Consider the following 16861-nt stretch of genomic DNA (forward strand, 5'->3'; position numbering starts at 1 on the left):
TTTTTTGCTGACAAAGGTCCATATAGTCAAAGCTATGGTTTCTCCAGTAGTCAAGTACAGATGTGAGGTGGACCGTAAAGAAGGCTGAGCACCGAAGAATTGATGCTTTCCAACTGTGGTGCAGGAGAAGACTCTTGAGAGTCCCTTGGACTGCAAGGAGATCAAACCAGTCAATCCTAAAGGAAACCAACCCTGGATATTCATTGGAAGGATTGATGCTGAACGTGCTCCAATATTTTGGCCACCTGATGTGAAGAGCTGACTCACTGGAAAAGATGCTGATGCTGGGAAAGATAGAGGGCAGAAAGAGAAGAGGGTGGCAGAGGATGAGATGGTTAGAGAGCATTACTGACTCAATGGACATGAGTTTGAGCCAAGGGAAGCCTGGCGTGCAGCAGTCCCTGGGGTCGCAGAGTCAAACATGACTTATTGACTGAACAAGAAGCAGCATAACTTACAAATTTACAGACAATGCTCATGAAAACTAGAGCATTTTATAAATATAGCCAAATCAAAATGACTCTATTCTTTCCTTTGGGTCCCAAAGTCTTCTATGGCATTTATGTTTGACTGAAATTGTTTTTAAAAATCTCTAAGACATCTGTTTAAAGATTTAGAAATGGTTATCCCCTGCAAGTTCCAGGAAAGAAATTATCAGATAAATTTCATGTGAAACCACCAATTATTAGATTTATTCCATTCACAAGCATCAGTTCTATACCAACTGCTAGTTCTTAAACAGACGTATAAACAGCATTGTTATCTAATTTTTCCTTCCAAGAAAGTAATAAAAATCATTCTTTTGAAAAATTACCAGATATGCATAAAACTTTTAACTTTAGCAGAAATCAAAAATAGAGTAAAAGAGATAAGGGGGAAAAAAAACATAACAGCAATAAATCTTTACTGAGGTTCTTTTAAACAAAATAATTTTAAAAACAACCCCACATGTAAACAAGAAAGTAAATAAAGTTAGTTGGCATTATTATGTACATCCAAGAATCAAAACAAGTCCTGTGTTAACATTCCATAATCAAGTAAAATATTTTGACCCATCAATGCTCAGGGTACCTGTATTTAATGTCATCAATAATGAAATCTTATCTTTGAACATTATAAAATGGTTTATGGATTACAAAGTTTAGGTTTTCATTTTTCTCATCAATCCTTATGCCATATGTCCACTAGTCCTAAAATGTATTTATGTTGTCCATATTAGTCCAAAACATTCATTGTCCCAAATTAGCCAGGTTACAGTTATTTGACCTCCTCCATAAGAGTTTTTAAAGGGTGGGATGTACTAAAATCCATATATGACAACATCATTTTTCAAAGCTAACGTAATTCTAAATTCTATCTAACTAATCTGCCATGTCTTCATTTCTTCTCACTTTCTATCCATACATTAAATAACATAGCAACTTTACCTTAAAAAATGCAGTTAATACATTAATACACATTCAGGCAGCAATTTCTGACAAAGGTGTAGTTTATTTACCAAGAAAAAAATGTTAATTTTTAAAATTTAGGTTGAGTACTGTCTTAGTAGTGTTACTTAATTAAGAACGATGGCTTCATCAAACCCCAATGAGGGTTTGATATACACATTAATACAATTCAAAACTAAAGACATTAAATTATAATTCATATGGAGGAAATCTTCTCAGTTCTGGAAGAAAGACCAAAATATATTGTTTTATTAATATAAAATGTTATTAATTCAGTGTCTGTTTTTGCTATTATATTTAATTCACTTTATAAGCTTTAAAAAAAGTGCCTGGCTAATTTTTGCAAGAGGCTTCAATTTGAGTTTAAAATGTAGTTCTTTTCTGTCCATTAAAATAATTTAAAGGTGTGCACAATACGTCTGTCCTGTTTAAGGCAGGTGCCAAGCACATTTTCAAAGGTAATAAACTTACCAAGTAGAGTGTTCTCCCAAAGGGAAAGAAAAGAAAAGCTCATAACAGTTTTTGTTTAAGACAGATGTTCAAATAGCACTCTTCTTTTAGGTGATTTAAAAATAATTTGACAGCTGAACCGCCTATGGTCATAACAATATCACTTACAAAGGACAAGTAACAGACACAAAATTAATGGTACTTTCAATATTCTTACAAGTCTCTTTAAGTTGGTGCCTCATGGCTTTAACAAGATTTGTATTCTGTGTAAAAAGATTCAGAACATAAATACACTAAGGAATGAATATAATTCCTCTATGCCATGCAGAAAAGAAGTCAACATTTTACACATCATCACTCTCAAAGAGTTCTAATTAAAATCCAAACTGTTCCCATTTTTGCATCATTGTCATTCTTTGGCAAAAGATTCAAAATAGCCATGGGTTAGGAAAAACTGTTTACTCATGGTCTTCATTTTTGCAAAATAAATGTGCTTTGTAAAAGGAATCTTCACTGTGCCTGGTTTATACTAAATAATTATAATAGGCAAAATATAATGGCTTTTTAAATTAATCTACTCCTAAAGCTTTGAGTTGCCGTTCAATCTCTTCATCAGAGATTGTAGACTTTGAAGTAGAGGCAGATGGTAAGCTTCGGGCAGCTGATGGAGCTTTGGCCATCTACATTAAAGAGAGAAAAAGAGAAAAAAAAAATGTATTAACAAACTTTCGGGTTAGGACATAAAGGATATGCTGCAAGAGGTGTAATTTACTTTTCAAACAGATATTAAAAAACATACACCTAACATAAAGGAAACCTTAAAATAATGACGTGAAGAGAAAGTATTTCCATCTGAGAGAATAGGACATTCGTTCATACCTTTCCAGAGATTTCAATTCCAATTTCATCAAGAACTTGATTCACAATATCTTGGCTTTCTTCTTCATCATCAGAGGCATCAAAGATGTCATCAAGTGTGTCATTGACTTGAGGGGAGAAGAGGAAACAAAGCAGTTACTTTCAAACAGATTTCAGGTTAGGTTTATATTTTTAGAAAAAGGCCCAGCAATGTAATTTACACAGTGCAAATAAAATCTATGAATAGATGGAGAAAAGTAAATACCTTAGATAGTTTTACACTTAAGGAGAACAGAAAAAAAAAAAAAAAACAGATTCTGATAAATGGAAAGGTAAATGATTATAAAAGTTTCAAATGGAAGAGATGACACCCATCTGGAAGGAAGAAATACTTGAGATGGTCACTGAAGGACACACAGAGATACAGTAGCATGAGCAAAGTCACAGTGGAAAGCAACAGGGATACACGTAAGGAAGAGTAAGTTCTTCTGTTTGACTATGTAAGATGTATAAATGGAAAGTGGTTGGGAAGGAAAGAATTTAAAAAACTGGCCTATGATTGTTATTAACATGATCACTGGGGAAGGTCCCAGAGGAAGAAAGACAAGTAACCTAGCCTGATCTCATGTAAGTACCCTGTTAATTGGTTGTCCAGTAAACCGACTAATATTTGCCAGCAAGAGAGTCCCTGTTTATGAACTTAGCAGGCTGTTTTTGTTTTAGGATTGTTGTAGCTACAACCTATGGGTTTATATCTATGAGTTCCTTGAAAATAACATATAAGATAGGTGACCATCTGAAGTATAAATATATTTCCTACACTTTGTAAATGTTCTGTTGAACATGAAATAAGCAAACAGATTAGACATATCATCTATGATGCTTATGTTGTTATGGGAAGAAAAGATTTGGAGAGTCATTTCGGATGGCCCCACCCCTCTCCCTGTTCTGCATGAGTATCTTAACAGCTTGTATCCTTGACATTGCTAATAAAGCTTGATATTGATTAAGATCTCTACTGAGCATTGATAATTTTGATTTTCTGTGTTAGTTTAATAGTATAAAATCAACTGGAAAAAGCTAAACAGCTTAAGACCAAAAAAAAAAAAAAAAGGAACACCATCTCTGAAGAAGTAAAGTGAATGCTAAACTTTTATTTAGAATCTCAGTTCTTACACTTAGTAACTGGCCAACTTTATGGGAAGTCACTTTACCACTCTGGGCCTCAATATTTGCATTGAGAAAAGAAAGGGGCTTGACCTGAAAATTGTTTTTGATTTATGATGTGGGACTTTATTTTTGTAGTCAGAAAAGTGCCACTATGGGAATCTGATCAGCATGCTCAGAAGTAAGCCTCCAGAAAAATTATTTAGCAGTGATACTCAGATGGTAGTGAAGTTACAAGGGCTATAGGGAGTCCAGGTTAGAGTTAATAAGGGCCTGAATGAAAAACTACTCACAGAAAAAAATGAAAGAAGAGGATAGAGAAGCAGCACCAGAATGGTGTAATCAGGATTAGCAGAGAAAAATGTTTTCAGGAAAAGTATTAACAAAATTAAAGATGTAATAAAAATTTCCCAAAGATCTTGTTTCCAAATCCTGAATGTGAACAAGCACTGGAACAACACTATAAAATATAAATTCTAATTTGAAAAAGATATGTCCATCTAAACCTTGTATTTATCTCTGGATGAAAATACTAATGTTAATACACTTTACTGAAAAAATGAGTAACCACCAATAACTACTATTCTTTCAGACTTGCAAATTACTAAAATACAAATGAGAACAACAGTGATAGACACGAATTTTAAATACAGGCTTATTGATTCTCTTCATTATGGCTTAATGGAATATTTAATTCCTCCACTAAGATCTGCTCACACCTGTGCCATCACTGGAATCCACATAAACATGTTAGATACTATGATCATTATATAAATGGCAATTCTCTCAGTCACTAAAAATTCACTAATGATGTTTTTGAAAAATTATATTTTTAAAAGTAAAGGTTAAAGTGAAAACTAAAGAATTTTTGAAACTGTAAAGACATATGCATGTGTGCTCAGTCATGACTGACACTTTGTATTCCCATGAAAGATAGCCCATGAGGGTCCTCTATCCAGAGAATTCTCCAGGTAAGAAAACTGGAGTGGGTGGCCATTCCCCTTTTCTCCAGGAAGTCTTCCCAACCCAGGGATCAAACCCAGGTCTCCTGTATTGCAGGCAGATTCTTTACCATCTGAGCCATCATGGAAGCCCCAAGAATACTGGAGTGGGTATCCATTCCCTTCTCCAGGGACTCTTACTGACCCAGGGATTGAACCCGGGTCTCCCGCATTGCAAGCAGATTCTTTACTATCTGAGCCACCAAGGAAGCACAGTGTTGTTAAACCTCATAAGGAAAATAGATACTCTGAAATAAAATACTAGGACTATGGTGAATTTAGTAATCCTAGTAATTTAGATACTACTTTATACAATAAATGCTGTCAAATTAAAATGCTAGGAGATAAACAACAGCTAAACTGACATATCCCTATACAGCTGTAAAATAGTTAGACAATATCTTTGTGAAACAGTGATGCTAGTTTTGACATATTATACAAGTAACAATTCAATGTATTATACAAGTAACAATTCAATGTTGACCAGGGTGCTGTGAAGGGTCACTCATTTGTTATCGATGAAATAAAGATTGGATAGTCCTTCTGAAATAATCTGGTAGTTTGAACCAAATTGAGAGTCCCTTGGACAGCAAGGAAATCCAACCAGTCCATCCTAAAGGAAATCAGTCCTGAATATTCACTGGAAGGACCGATGCTGAAGCTGAAACTCCAATACTTTGTCCACTTGATGCGAAGAACTGACTCATTTGAAAAGACCCTGATGCTGGAAATGATTGAAGGCGAGAGGAGAAGGGGACGAGAGAGGATGAGATGTTTGGATGGCATCACCGACTCAATGGACGTGAGTTTGAGTAAACTCTGGGAGTTGGTGATGGACAGGGAGGCCTGGCATTCTGCAGTCCATGGGGTCACAAAGAGTTGGACACAATTGAGCGACTGAACTGAACTGATGAACCAAAAGTCTTATAAAAGTTATAGTCTAAGAACACTGAAGAAACTCAGACAAAGATATTACAGAAACATATTTATCAAAGGACTGTCAAATAAACTGAACATTTTAAAACAATCTTACCAATATAAGAACTGTTCAATAAATTAGGATATATTGATGTTATATAATATTAAAGCCATTTTAAAAAACAGAAAATTCAAGGTTATGAGGACATCTTTATGTTATACTACTATGTTTTTAAAGGCAAGATAAGATTCAAAATCATCTATGTTATCTCACTTTATAAGATATAGAAAAATATAGGAAAGAAATAATATTAACACTATAGGTGGTATAATGATAAATTTGTTTATAGCTTTATTCCTCTTATTCCTCATAATTCTATCACAGTATGTAGTTTATACTCAACAAGAAGAAAATTAAATATTAAATTTAGATTCTGGAAGGGGAAAAAGAAAAAAGAATGAAAAAGCTCCATTATCTCTACCTCTAATATAAATAGATCTTCTAGAGTATGAAATATATATCTTCTATAATATGAAAAAGTATAAATATATCTTCTATATATTTATAGATCTTCTACAGTATGAAATAATCAACACAACTTTTAAATTATCTAACTTATACTAGGAAGCATTGTTTTAGTCACAAGTTGGTTTTGTTTCTCTAATCTATAAAGTAACCTGCTGAGGCCAAATAGCACAGAAACAAGGCATCACATATTTTACATTTTTCTTTCAGCTAAATGTTAACAGAATTTTGAGCCTTACACAAAAACTCGATGAAATTCCAATGCAGTTGTCTATTTAAAAGGGAGCTGCATCATTTCTTTTCTCTTTTGTGTCTTCATGGGTGAGAATATGAGGCTGTTAGTAAAGAAACTTGCTAATTGAAAGATGAAAAAAACTGAAAATTTCATTACAAGTGATTAAACTTACTCATTTCTTCAGTCATTTCCATTTTCATGTTTTCCTTCTGGAAATTCTGCATTGTTTGTAATGTCTTTTGTGGATCCATCTTCTTGTTTACTGCCTGCATTGTCTTTAAATATATGAAAAGATTCATGTTACGTACATAATTATGAAAATTTTACTATGGAATAAGTCCAAAGGAAACATATCAATAAAGGTAGATTTTTTTTTAAAGATAACCATTCTGCCATAATCAAACATGAAAGTGTTAATATTATTAAAAAAATTAAACTACTCATTTGGAAACCATCTGCTTAACATCTATATAATAAAGACCACTGTGGAAAAATTTATCTGAACAGTAGGCAAAAAATTATGTAATAAAAAAATACTGCTAACAAAATCCATTGCTACTCATATAGGAAAACTACATTTGCCTATTATGTGGCAAGCAGGTAATGTCTAAATTTTAATTAATTTTTTTCCAAAAATTTTCATGTCTGAATTAAAGGACACTGTTAAAGCATCTGCCTCCAACGCGGGAGACCCAGGTTCGATCCCTGGGTCAGGAAGATCCCCTGGAGAAGGAAATGGCAACCCACTCCAGTATTCTTGCCTGGAGAATCCCATGGACTGAGGAGCCTGGTGGGCTGCAGCCCACAGGGTAACAAAGAGTCAGACATGACTGAGTGACTTTACTTACTTATTTAACCTATTTATTCACTTAACCATGATTTCAAGAAATGATAAAAACATTGAGCTTTGCAAAAAATATGTGAACATTTTATATTCACAACTAATTTAATTAAAACAAATTAATGATATCAAGTATGGCCAAAATATTTTATATATTATTATCATATATGTATCTGGGTATATGTGTTTATTGTATGTGTGTTACATAAAATGTCAGTTCAAAGACAGAAAGCAAACAGTCTTTTATGCATGCTGCAGCCAAAGTAATTTTTTCAAATACAAGACTGTACCCTCCCATCCCCCACCAGCTCACACATACCTAATTCTCTAGGGGTTTTGCGTTGTTCTTAGCATTGAAAACTCAATTCCATAAACTGACCTGTGAGACCAAACATCCTAACCCTGCCTAACAAGCCAGTCACATTCTGCACCACTGCCCTCTAGGTACACTGATCTTCTGTTTCCTTAACTGTACTGTGTTCCCTCCCACCATAGGACCTCTGCATATACTGTCCCTCTGCTAGAATGCTCTTCTTTACTTGCTTTCACTATAAATACTTCAGATTTTAGTTTCCCACCTTAGGGCAGCAGTTTCTGACACCCTAGGTTAGAATAGATATTCCTGTTAAATCCTACCCACTACAGATAAAAGTTTATGTATTGGTGTAAATTATATGACTTTATTTGCAAATTACAGTACTTTTACAAAAATATACTAACAACAACTACAATGCTGACAGTGATAACAGAGCAGCTAATGCTGATATATATTATTTCTGTCTGCCAGGCACTGTTCTAAGCACTATATGTATTCAATATAATATTTAAAGTTAAATACATTTAAACCTAACAAGTCTTTATATGCTAGGTATTACCATTTCCTCTCTATTACAAATGAAGAATGAAGAACTTGTTCACACAGCTATCAAGTAAGATATGAACCCAAGTAATCTGACTCCAAAGCCCATGTTTCTAATCACTGAATTAAAGGGAAAAAAAGTAAAAAGTGTTAGTCATTCAGTCATGTCCAACTCTTTACGACCCCATGGACCGTGGCACGCCAGGCTCCTCTCTCCGTTGAATTTTCCAGGCTAGAGTACTGGACTGGGTAGCCATTCCCTCCTCCAGGGAATCTTCTTGATCCAGGACTGAACCCGGGTCTCTTGCATTACAGACAGATTCTTTACCATGTGAGCACAGGGAAGCCCAATCACTGAACTAAAACTACCTCTCAAATGGGCTGCTTTGTAAACAGACTTTAATCAGCACTTGCCTGGTTATGCTTCCCATTTCATCCCCATCACTTATTATAGTTCCTACTTAGTGGACCTAAACAAATATCTCTTGAATTAATAAATTTTTAAGAAATTTAAGTGAAAATTCTAATTCATACATTGCTATATGGCAGGACCACATTAGGTATGTTTTCTTCCCCTATCAGTTGCAGAAAATTACAAAATGAGTTGTCTTCCTCTTCAACATTATTGAAAAGTTATCCAGCTCTGGTGTGTGATCTTAAGATAGGACCTTATCTTCAAGTTAGACAGATATTTAGTTCTATCGATTTGTAAAACTAAAAAAGGACAATAAAGTTTTTTTGCTCTTAACCATGCATTTCCACTGTAAATGACTAAGATCCATCAAAAGTAAGTAAACTGACCGAATAAGCTTTATTCAGAATAAACAGCTTTGAAACAATCTGTTTCTTAAGGAACACAATGTGCCACTGTACTTACTGTACATAAAATGGACACATTCTATTTCATGTGTTCTGTGGTCTAAAAGGCAATTTTAGTCAATCCTCATTATTTCTGAATTCCTTATTTGTGAATTTGCCTACTCACTAAAATGTATTTGTAACCTCAAGTCAATACTTGCAGGACTTTTATGCTCGTTTGTGGACATGCACAGAGTGGCACAAAGTTTGAGTGGCCCAACAAGCATAATTCCAGCTTAGGTCTCCCAAGATGACACCCTGCCGTCTTGACTCAGCACTAATAATGTAAATTAGTGTCATCTTTGTGGTCTATTTTTTTCCTTTTGGTTGGTGATTTCACTGTTTAAAATGCTCCCCTAAGCACAGGACTGAAGTATGGTCTGGACAAGTTAACAACAACTGTGACCAAAGGCTCACAGAAACCTAACCCTCCATTTCCCCTAGGAACAATGGTTCGATATTCCCTAATTCAGTGTTCCTCAAACTTTATAGAATGTAACTACTGCAAATAATGAGAATTAATGGTTATGGACTATTTTCCTAATATATATAACCCTATACTTTCTCCCCTCTGTGGTTAATCTTTTCTTTTTGTTCTTCATTTTCATGCTTTTTCTTCCCTTTATTTAAAGCCTGCTGATAATTTTGGTCTTCCAGAAAGTCTTTCACATCAATCTATTCAAGGATCTGTGCAGTTGACTGAAACATGGAGAACAGAATGTTGTAGAGCGTAAGCTTCCTTTTTAGCACATCTCAACCTTCTCCCACCCTCAAAATGAACTATGTAATATATGTGAGAGCAGAGCCTTTGTCTTGAACTTCTTCTGGTCTCTCACAATTCTTAATACACAGCAAAGAGCTCACTATTTATTAAATGTCTGAAAGGCTCACAGTCTTTTAAGTTCTACAGTAAAATCTTAAGTTTTTTTAATCTAAGGACTGTAAGTTAAACTTACATTCCTGATAAAATGAACTGATAAATTCTTCTGAAAATATTCATGCATCTTTCTGACACATTCATGAAAATGAATCAAGAACAAACTATAACTCAAATTATTATATCAAAATATCTAGCATATGAAATAAGAAGCCCCAAAATCTTTTTAAAATTTAAGGAAAAAAAAAAAACTAAATAATGTTTTAAGTCAATTTTAAAAATTTAGACGTTACATGTAATCCTGGAAGAGTGGAAGTGCCTAAAACAAAAATTTTATATTAAAACAAATTGATAAAAAGCCTAGAAATATTTATGTGAATTATGTTTAATTATAACTCATTTGATTAAAAATTACAAAGATTCTATACCATATAAATGTTATTTTTATAATACGTAGCCTACCAGGCTCCTCCCTCCATGGGATTCTCCAGGCAAGAGTACTGGAGTGGATTGCCATTTCCTTCTCCTATATACACATACATAAAAGAGGGAGGTTTAAATCTAATTTGAATGCTGATATTTAAACGTCTCAGATGAAATCACAAAGCTATGGATATAAAGGTTTCCACTTACTTTTGCTGTAGTAGACATGGCTCCTGCCATCTTCATCTGAGAATTCATCACTTTTGTTTGTGTGGACATGGAAGTGACTTTTGAACTTACAGCAAAAGTTCTTGTTTTCTGTTTCCTTAGATGTACAAGCTGCTTGGCTAAAACTCTGCAAGCTTCTTTATTACCAATCTTGGCCATTTTCTTAATTTCTAATTCCTATCAGAGGAAATAAAAAGAAGGAGTAAGATCATTAAAGGGCAAGTCCTCAGTGATTTGAGAAGACTAGACTGAGCATAACATTATACCCTTTTACCCTGATTATGAAGAACGAGGGTTTTACAAAGTCATACAAATAGTCATCTGAGAGGGCAAACTGTTTTACATGTTTATATGGATAAGACGGAACTAGTACTGTGTTCTACACATATAAAGCAAGTCTACAAAACAGTGCTCACATAAAGCCAAAAAGAAAATTTAAAAACTCAATCCAAAAGTAGGTAGGAAAAAAAAAAAAATGAGGAATTGGTAGAGAATAGCAAAGAAAAAAAAAAAAAGAGAGTACAGTGGTATATCTGAAGCTAGTAATACAGACACCTATCTTCAATGAAAAGGTCCATTTACTACGTTAAGTACGAGACAGATTGGCAAATTAGATGTTGTTTAGTTGCTAAGTCACGTCCAATTCTTTGTGACCCCATGGACTGTAGCCTGCCAGGCTCCTCTGTCCATGGGATTCTCCACACAAGAATACTGGAGTGGGTGGTCATTTCCTTGTCAGAACATAAAAATACATGCTATCTCAAGAAAGCAACTTTAATTAGCAAGGTGAAGGTGAAGTCACTCAGTCGTGTCTGACTCTTTGTGACCCCATGGACTGTCGCCTACCAGGCTCCTCCATCCAGGGGATTCTCCAGGCAAGAATACTGGAGTGGGTTGCCATTTCCTTCTCCAGGGGATCTTCCCAACCCAGGGATCGAACCCAAGTCTCCCGCATTGGAGGCAGACGCTTTAACCTCTGAGCCACCAGGGAAGCTTAATTAGCCCTTTGTTATGAAATGCCCCCTTTTATTCTGGTAATATTCCCTTTTCTTTCTTTTTTTTTTAATCTAGTTAATGTAACCACTTCAAATTTCCAAATTTTACTAAGTATTTATATAGAATATATAGATTTAAAAAAAAAGAAAGAAAGAAAAGGGAATATTACCAGAATAAAAGGGGGCATTTCATAACAAAGGAATTAATACATAAAGATGTCAAACCAATCCTAAATGTGTATGCACCTAAAACAGTGCTTCCAAATTTATTAAGTGCAACTGATACAACTGAAAGGAGAAACAGACAAAGACACAGGTAGCATAAGCGACATCAACAACTCCTTTCTTAAGTATATTGCTGTATTTTAGGACAAGTGGACAGAAAAACTATCAAGATACAGATTTACAAAAGCACTATCAACAATTTGACCTAACCAACATTCACTAAAAACTCCATCGCCAACAGCAGAATACTCTTTGCAAGTGCACATTTAAAAAAAAAAAGGAAAAGGAATTACCAAAAACATACCACATTCTGGATCAGAAAACAAGGCTCAACAAAAATAAAAGGATTGGAATCCTACAAGTATGATCTCTAACTGGAGTGAAATTAAACTAGAAAGCAGTAAGAAAAATAAGAAATAAAAATAACAAGCAGAAATTAGGCAATATGGTTCAAAATAAGTCATGCAAGAATTGATGTTTTCCAATTGTAGTACTGGAGAAGATTCTGGAGAGTCCCTTGGACAACAAGGAGATCAAACCACTTAATTCTAAAGGAAATCAACTCTGAACATTCACTGGAAGGACTGATGCTGAGGCTGAAGCTCCAATACTTTGGCCACACGATGCAAAGAGTCAACTCATTAGAAAAGACCGTGATGCTGGTAAAGATGAAAGGCATGAGGAGAAGGGGGAGACAGAGGATGAGTTGGTTGGATGGCATCACGGACTATATGGACATAAGTTTGAGCCAACTCTGGGAGATAGTGGAGGACAGGCAAGCCTGGTGCTGCAGTACATGGGGTCATGACAACAACAGTAACAACACAGAAAAAAAAATCACAGGGGAAATGAGATAATATTTTGAACTTAATAAAATAAAAATGCACATATCAAAATGTGTGAGTTGCTGTAAATACAGTTCTTAGAAATTTAAAGTGTTAGAGCTTACATTTAGAAAAACTGAGTATCTAGTAGGCTTCAAAATAGAGAAAGAAGAAAAAAAGCAGAGAAAATAAAACACAAAGTATATAGAAAGAAATAAATATATAAACAAGAGAAGAACTCTATAAACTAGGAGGAAAAAAATACAGAAAATTAATGAGATCAAAAGCTTTTTCTTTTATAAGAAATTGATCAAACTGATAAACCACTGCCAATTAGAAGAGAGAAAAAAACAGTCAGAGAATACACAAATAACAAATACTGAAAATGCAGAGGAGGGCATCACTTAACAACCAAAAGATGTTAAAGAATAGTAAGAAAATATTATAAACACAATGTTATTACATTTTAAAATTTAGTAGAGATAAATAAATTATTTGACAGATGTGCACTACCAAACCTCATTCAAAACGTAGAAAATTTGATCCATTCCATACCTATTTTCTAAAAATTGCAAATTTTAGAATTTAAAAATCTAGCCACGAAGAGATTTTTGTTAAGTTCAAACATCTATCCGCAAAGAAAACTTCACTCCTAATGACTTTACTGATGAAACCGATCAAACATTTAAAAAAGAAATATACAGACCCTTCCAGTAAATGAAACAGAAAGGGAAACTAGCCAACTCATGCCCTAAGGTCAGCAGTACTCTGATGTTAGACTACATAAGGATACCACACAAAAAGATAACTACAGATTAATAGTTTTTATGATCAGAGATACTAATATTCTTATGAAAATTTCAACAAATTTAAATAAAATATTTTTTTAAAAATTCATCATTACTAAGGAAGTTTATCCCAATAGCAAAAGTTTGACTCAACTTTGGAAAATCATCAGTTATGTAATTCACTATACTAACAGACTAAAGAAGAAAAACTACATAATTATCATCTCAATAGATGCAAAAAAAGACAGCACTTGACAAAATTAGTTCCTGATAAAAACCCTTAACAACTAGATAAAGGAACTTCAACCTGAGAAAGGGCCTCTACAAAAAGCCTATAGCTAATATATTTAATGAAAAAAGGATGAAAAATTTTATTTACACAGATGACATGATTGCCTATGTAGAAATCTAATAGAATCTACAAAAAGGCTACTCAACTAAGTGAGTTTAGGAAAGTTACAGAATAAAAGATCAATGTACAAAAAAATGAATGTATTTCTATATACCAGCAACAAAAAATATCAGAAATATGATAAAAGTAGCACAAGATCAGTATAACCCTGAAATGACCCAGGAAATGACCCAAATGTTCATTAGCTGGTAAACGGATAGTCAAATTTTGCAATGTCCACACAATGGAATAACAGTTATCAGTAAAAATGATGATACATGTAATGACATTAAGCTCAAAATAATTATGAATGAAAGAAGCCATATAAAAATGAAATCACTTTAAGATTTCATCTATATAAAATTCCTGAAAATGTAAAATCTACAATGACAGACCAGTGTTTGCCTAACTGAGGAGGAAATAGGAAGAAAGGGGATGGGTAGAAGCGATCACAAAGGGAATAAGGAAACTTTTTGGGATGATGGCTATGTTCATTACCTTGACTGTAGTAATGGTTTCATGAGTTAATACATATGTTAAAATGTGTCAGATTATTTGCTTTAAACATGGACAATCAATTGCATGTCAACATACCTCAAGCATGTTGGTTTTAAAAAATGTTTTAAGCAATATACATTTAAAAACATAGCAGAAAAATACTTAAAGATAGCCAATCTATTTTAAAAGTATATTCATTATCACAGACATTGTCAATAACAGTTAAAACATAAAGTAAGGCACCCCATTGGTTAACATAGTTATTTTCTTGCAACCCTCTTTTTTTTTAATTAATTAATTTATTTTTAACTGGAGGATAATTGCTTTACAATACTGTGTAGGTCTCTTGTTTTCTAGGACTATTTTATTTTTATTTGTTTTTATTTTATTTATTTTTATTTTACTTTACAATACTGTATTGGTTTTGCCATACATTGACATGAATCTGCCACGGGTGTACATGAGTTCCCAATCCTGAACCCCCTCCACTTCTCTCCTCATATCATCTCTCTGGGTCATCCCAGTGCACCAGCCCCAAGCCTCCTGTAACCTGTATCGAACCTAGACTGGCCATTCGTTTCTTACATGATAGTATACGTGTTTCAATGCCATTTTCCCAAATCATCCCACTCTCTCCCTCTCCCACAGAGTCCAAAAGTCTGTTCTATACATCTGTGTCTATTTTATCTTTGCTGTTGATTGAGAAGAAGATGGCTGTTTTGAGCAATATTTCTTCCTAGGCATTTATGTCTTTCACAAACAGAAGAATAATTTGATTTTATATTCAGCAGAATAAAGACTCCTGATAAAAATCAGAAGAATGACACAGTAAACAAAGGTAACCAGAAATTGCAGGAAGGTATTAAATGCCATTTCTTAGTAAAGTAAATCACTTACCACCTGCCATGTGTCTTTTTCCTAGTTAGCTAATTACTCCAACACTGACTTCTAAATTTGTTAGAAAAGTTAAACTGAAATTTAATGTTCTACTTACCAGCTGTTTTTCTTGTTTCTCTAAAGCTGCCCGATCTCTGATTATAGCCCTCTGTGTACCTCGTAACTCTCGATTCTGTTCCTTTATTACATCTAAGAGAATCAGAAAAGAAACCTAAATGTATGAATTGTAAGATCTTCTTTAATACTACTTAAAATATTGGAATTAGAAACCTCAATTTGAAAAAAATTACAAGATGTTAAATTTTTTTGTTTCAATAAACTAAAAATTAATCAAATGTTAGAATGAATTATAAATATTGATTATATAAAAAAACACTGAAGTACAACTACATTATAGTCTGAGATTTAGTCAAAAGAATATATAAATCACACTAAAATACTCCCTTAGAGAACTGATTATTATACATTGCTTTTATGACATGTATATATATATGTCACATGTATGCAAGCAAGTGAGCAAACACACACACACACACAACCTTTTTCATCTCTTCCCTACTTCAATATTACATGAAATTCCAAAAAGGAAGACTGGCAATGTGTTTATTAAATCTTTTTTTCTACACTATGTCATCATCATTGTAACAGAATAAAGAGAAGCAGCCAGCCTTCCAATGAAGCAGACAGGGATCTGAATCACACATCTGCTACTGGATCATTATATGATGGTTTCTTGTAAAGTCAGTTAACACTCTAAACCTCAGTTTCTTAGAAAATAAAAACTGTCATGAAGGTACAAATAACATTCACAATGACCTGATATATTGTAAGTGCCATTCATTGTTAATGTCTTTCATTTATTTCAATTCATGAGGATCCATCAGTCTTACCTTTTGAAGAATTAAAGTATTAGTCTAACTGACCACAATTTAGATTAATTGTTACTAAATAGTGATTACTTCAAAAGATCACAGATATGGATGGTAATGTTTGCCAAACTGTTTCCTCACTGTGAGGAAACTTGCTAAGTACTTTACATAAAGTATGTGATCCCTTCATGGAACACAGTCTTGTCACGGTGAAGGGGCTTGTGTAACAAAAAAGCTACGAACCATGCCATGCTGGGCTACCCAAGAGGGACAAGTCATAGTGAAGAGTTCTGAGGAAATGTGGGCAGCTATTTAAAATCCTAAAAGGTGATGCTGTTAAAGTGCTACAATCAGCATGTCAGCAAAATTGGAAAACTCAGCAGTGGCCACAACTGGAAAAGATGTCTTCATCCCAAAGCCAAAGAATGTTCAAACTACCACACAATCGCACTCACTTTACATCCTAGTAAGGTTGTGCTCAAAATCCTTCAAGCTTGGCTTCAACAGTATGTGAACCAAGAATTTCAGATGTAAAAGCTGGACTTAGGAAAGGCAGAGGAACCAGAGATCAAATTCTCAACATTCTGCTGGATCAGAGAAAACAAAGGGATTCCAGAAAAACATCTACTTCTGCTTAAATGACTACACTAAAGCCTTTGACTGTGTGGATCACAGCAAACCGTGG

The 16861-nt window shown here is 34.0% G+C and overlaps 1 protein-coding gene across 1 annotated transcript in view; it reads right to left on the reverse strand.

Moving 5' to 3' along the window:
- Positions 1 to 670: 670 nt before the first annotated feature.
- Positions 671 to 16861, reverse strand: part of CHMP2B (charged multivesicular body protein 2B) — a 32122-nt gene continuing 15931 nt past the window's right edge. The window contains exons 2-6 of the mRNA XM_040226930.1: positions 15405 to 15496; positions 10672 to 10866; positions 6776 to 6878; positions 2778 to 2884; positions 671 to 2578 (exon numbers count right to left, since the gene is read on the reverse strand). Of these exons, the coding sequence (XP_040082864.1) occupies positions 2468 to 2578; positions 2778 to 2884; positions 6776 to 6878; positions 10672 to 10866; positions 15405 to 15496 (608 nt within the window). The 3' untranslated portion in view covers positions 671 to 2467. The remainder of the gene's footprint in view (positions 2579 to 2777; positions 2885 to 6775; positions 6879 to 10671; positions 10867 to 15404; positions 15497 to 16861) is intronic.

Source organism: Oryx dammah, unplaced genomic scaffold (assembly GCF_014754425.2).
Source record: "Oryx dammah isolate SB20612 unplaced genomic scaffold, SCBI_Odam_1.1 HiC_scaffold_2, whole genome shotgun sequence".
NCBI classification, from domain to species: domain Eukaryota; kingdom Metazoa; phylum Chordata; class Mammalia; order Artiodactyla; family Bovidae; genus Oryx; species Oryx dammah.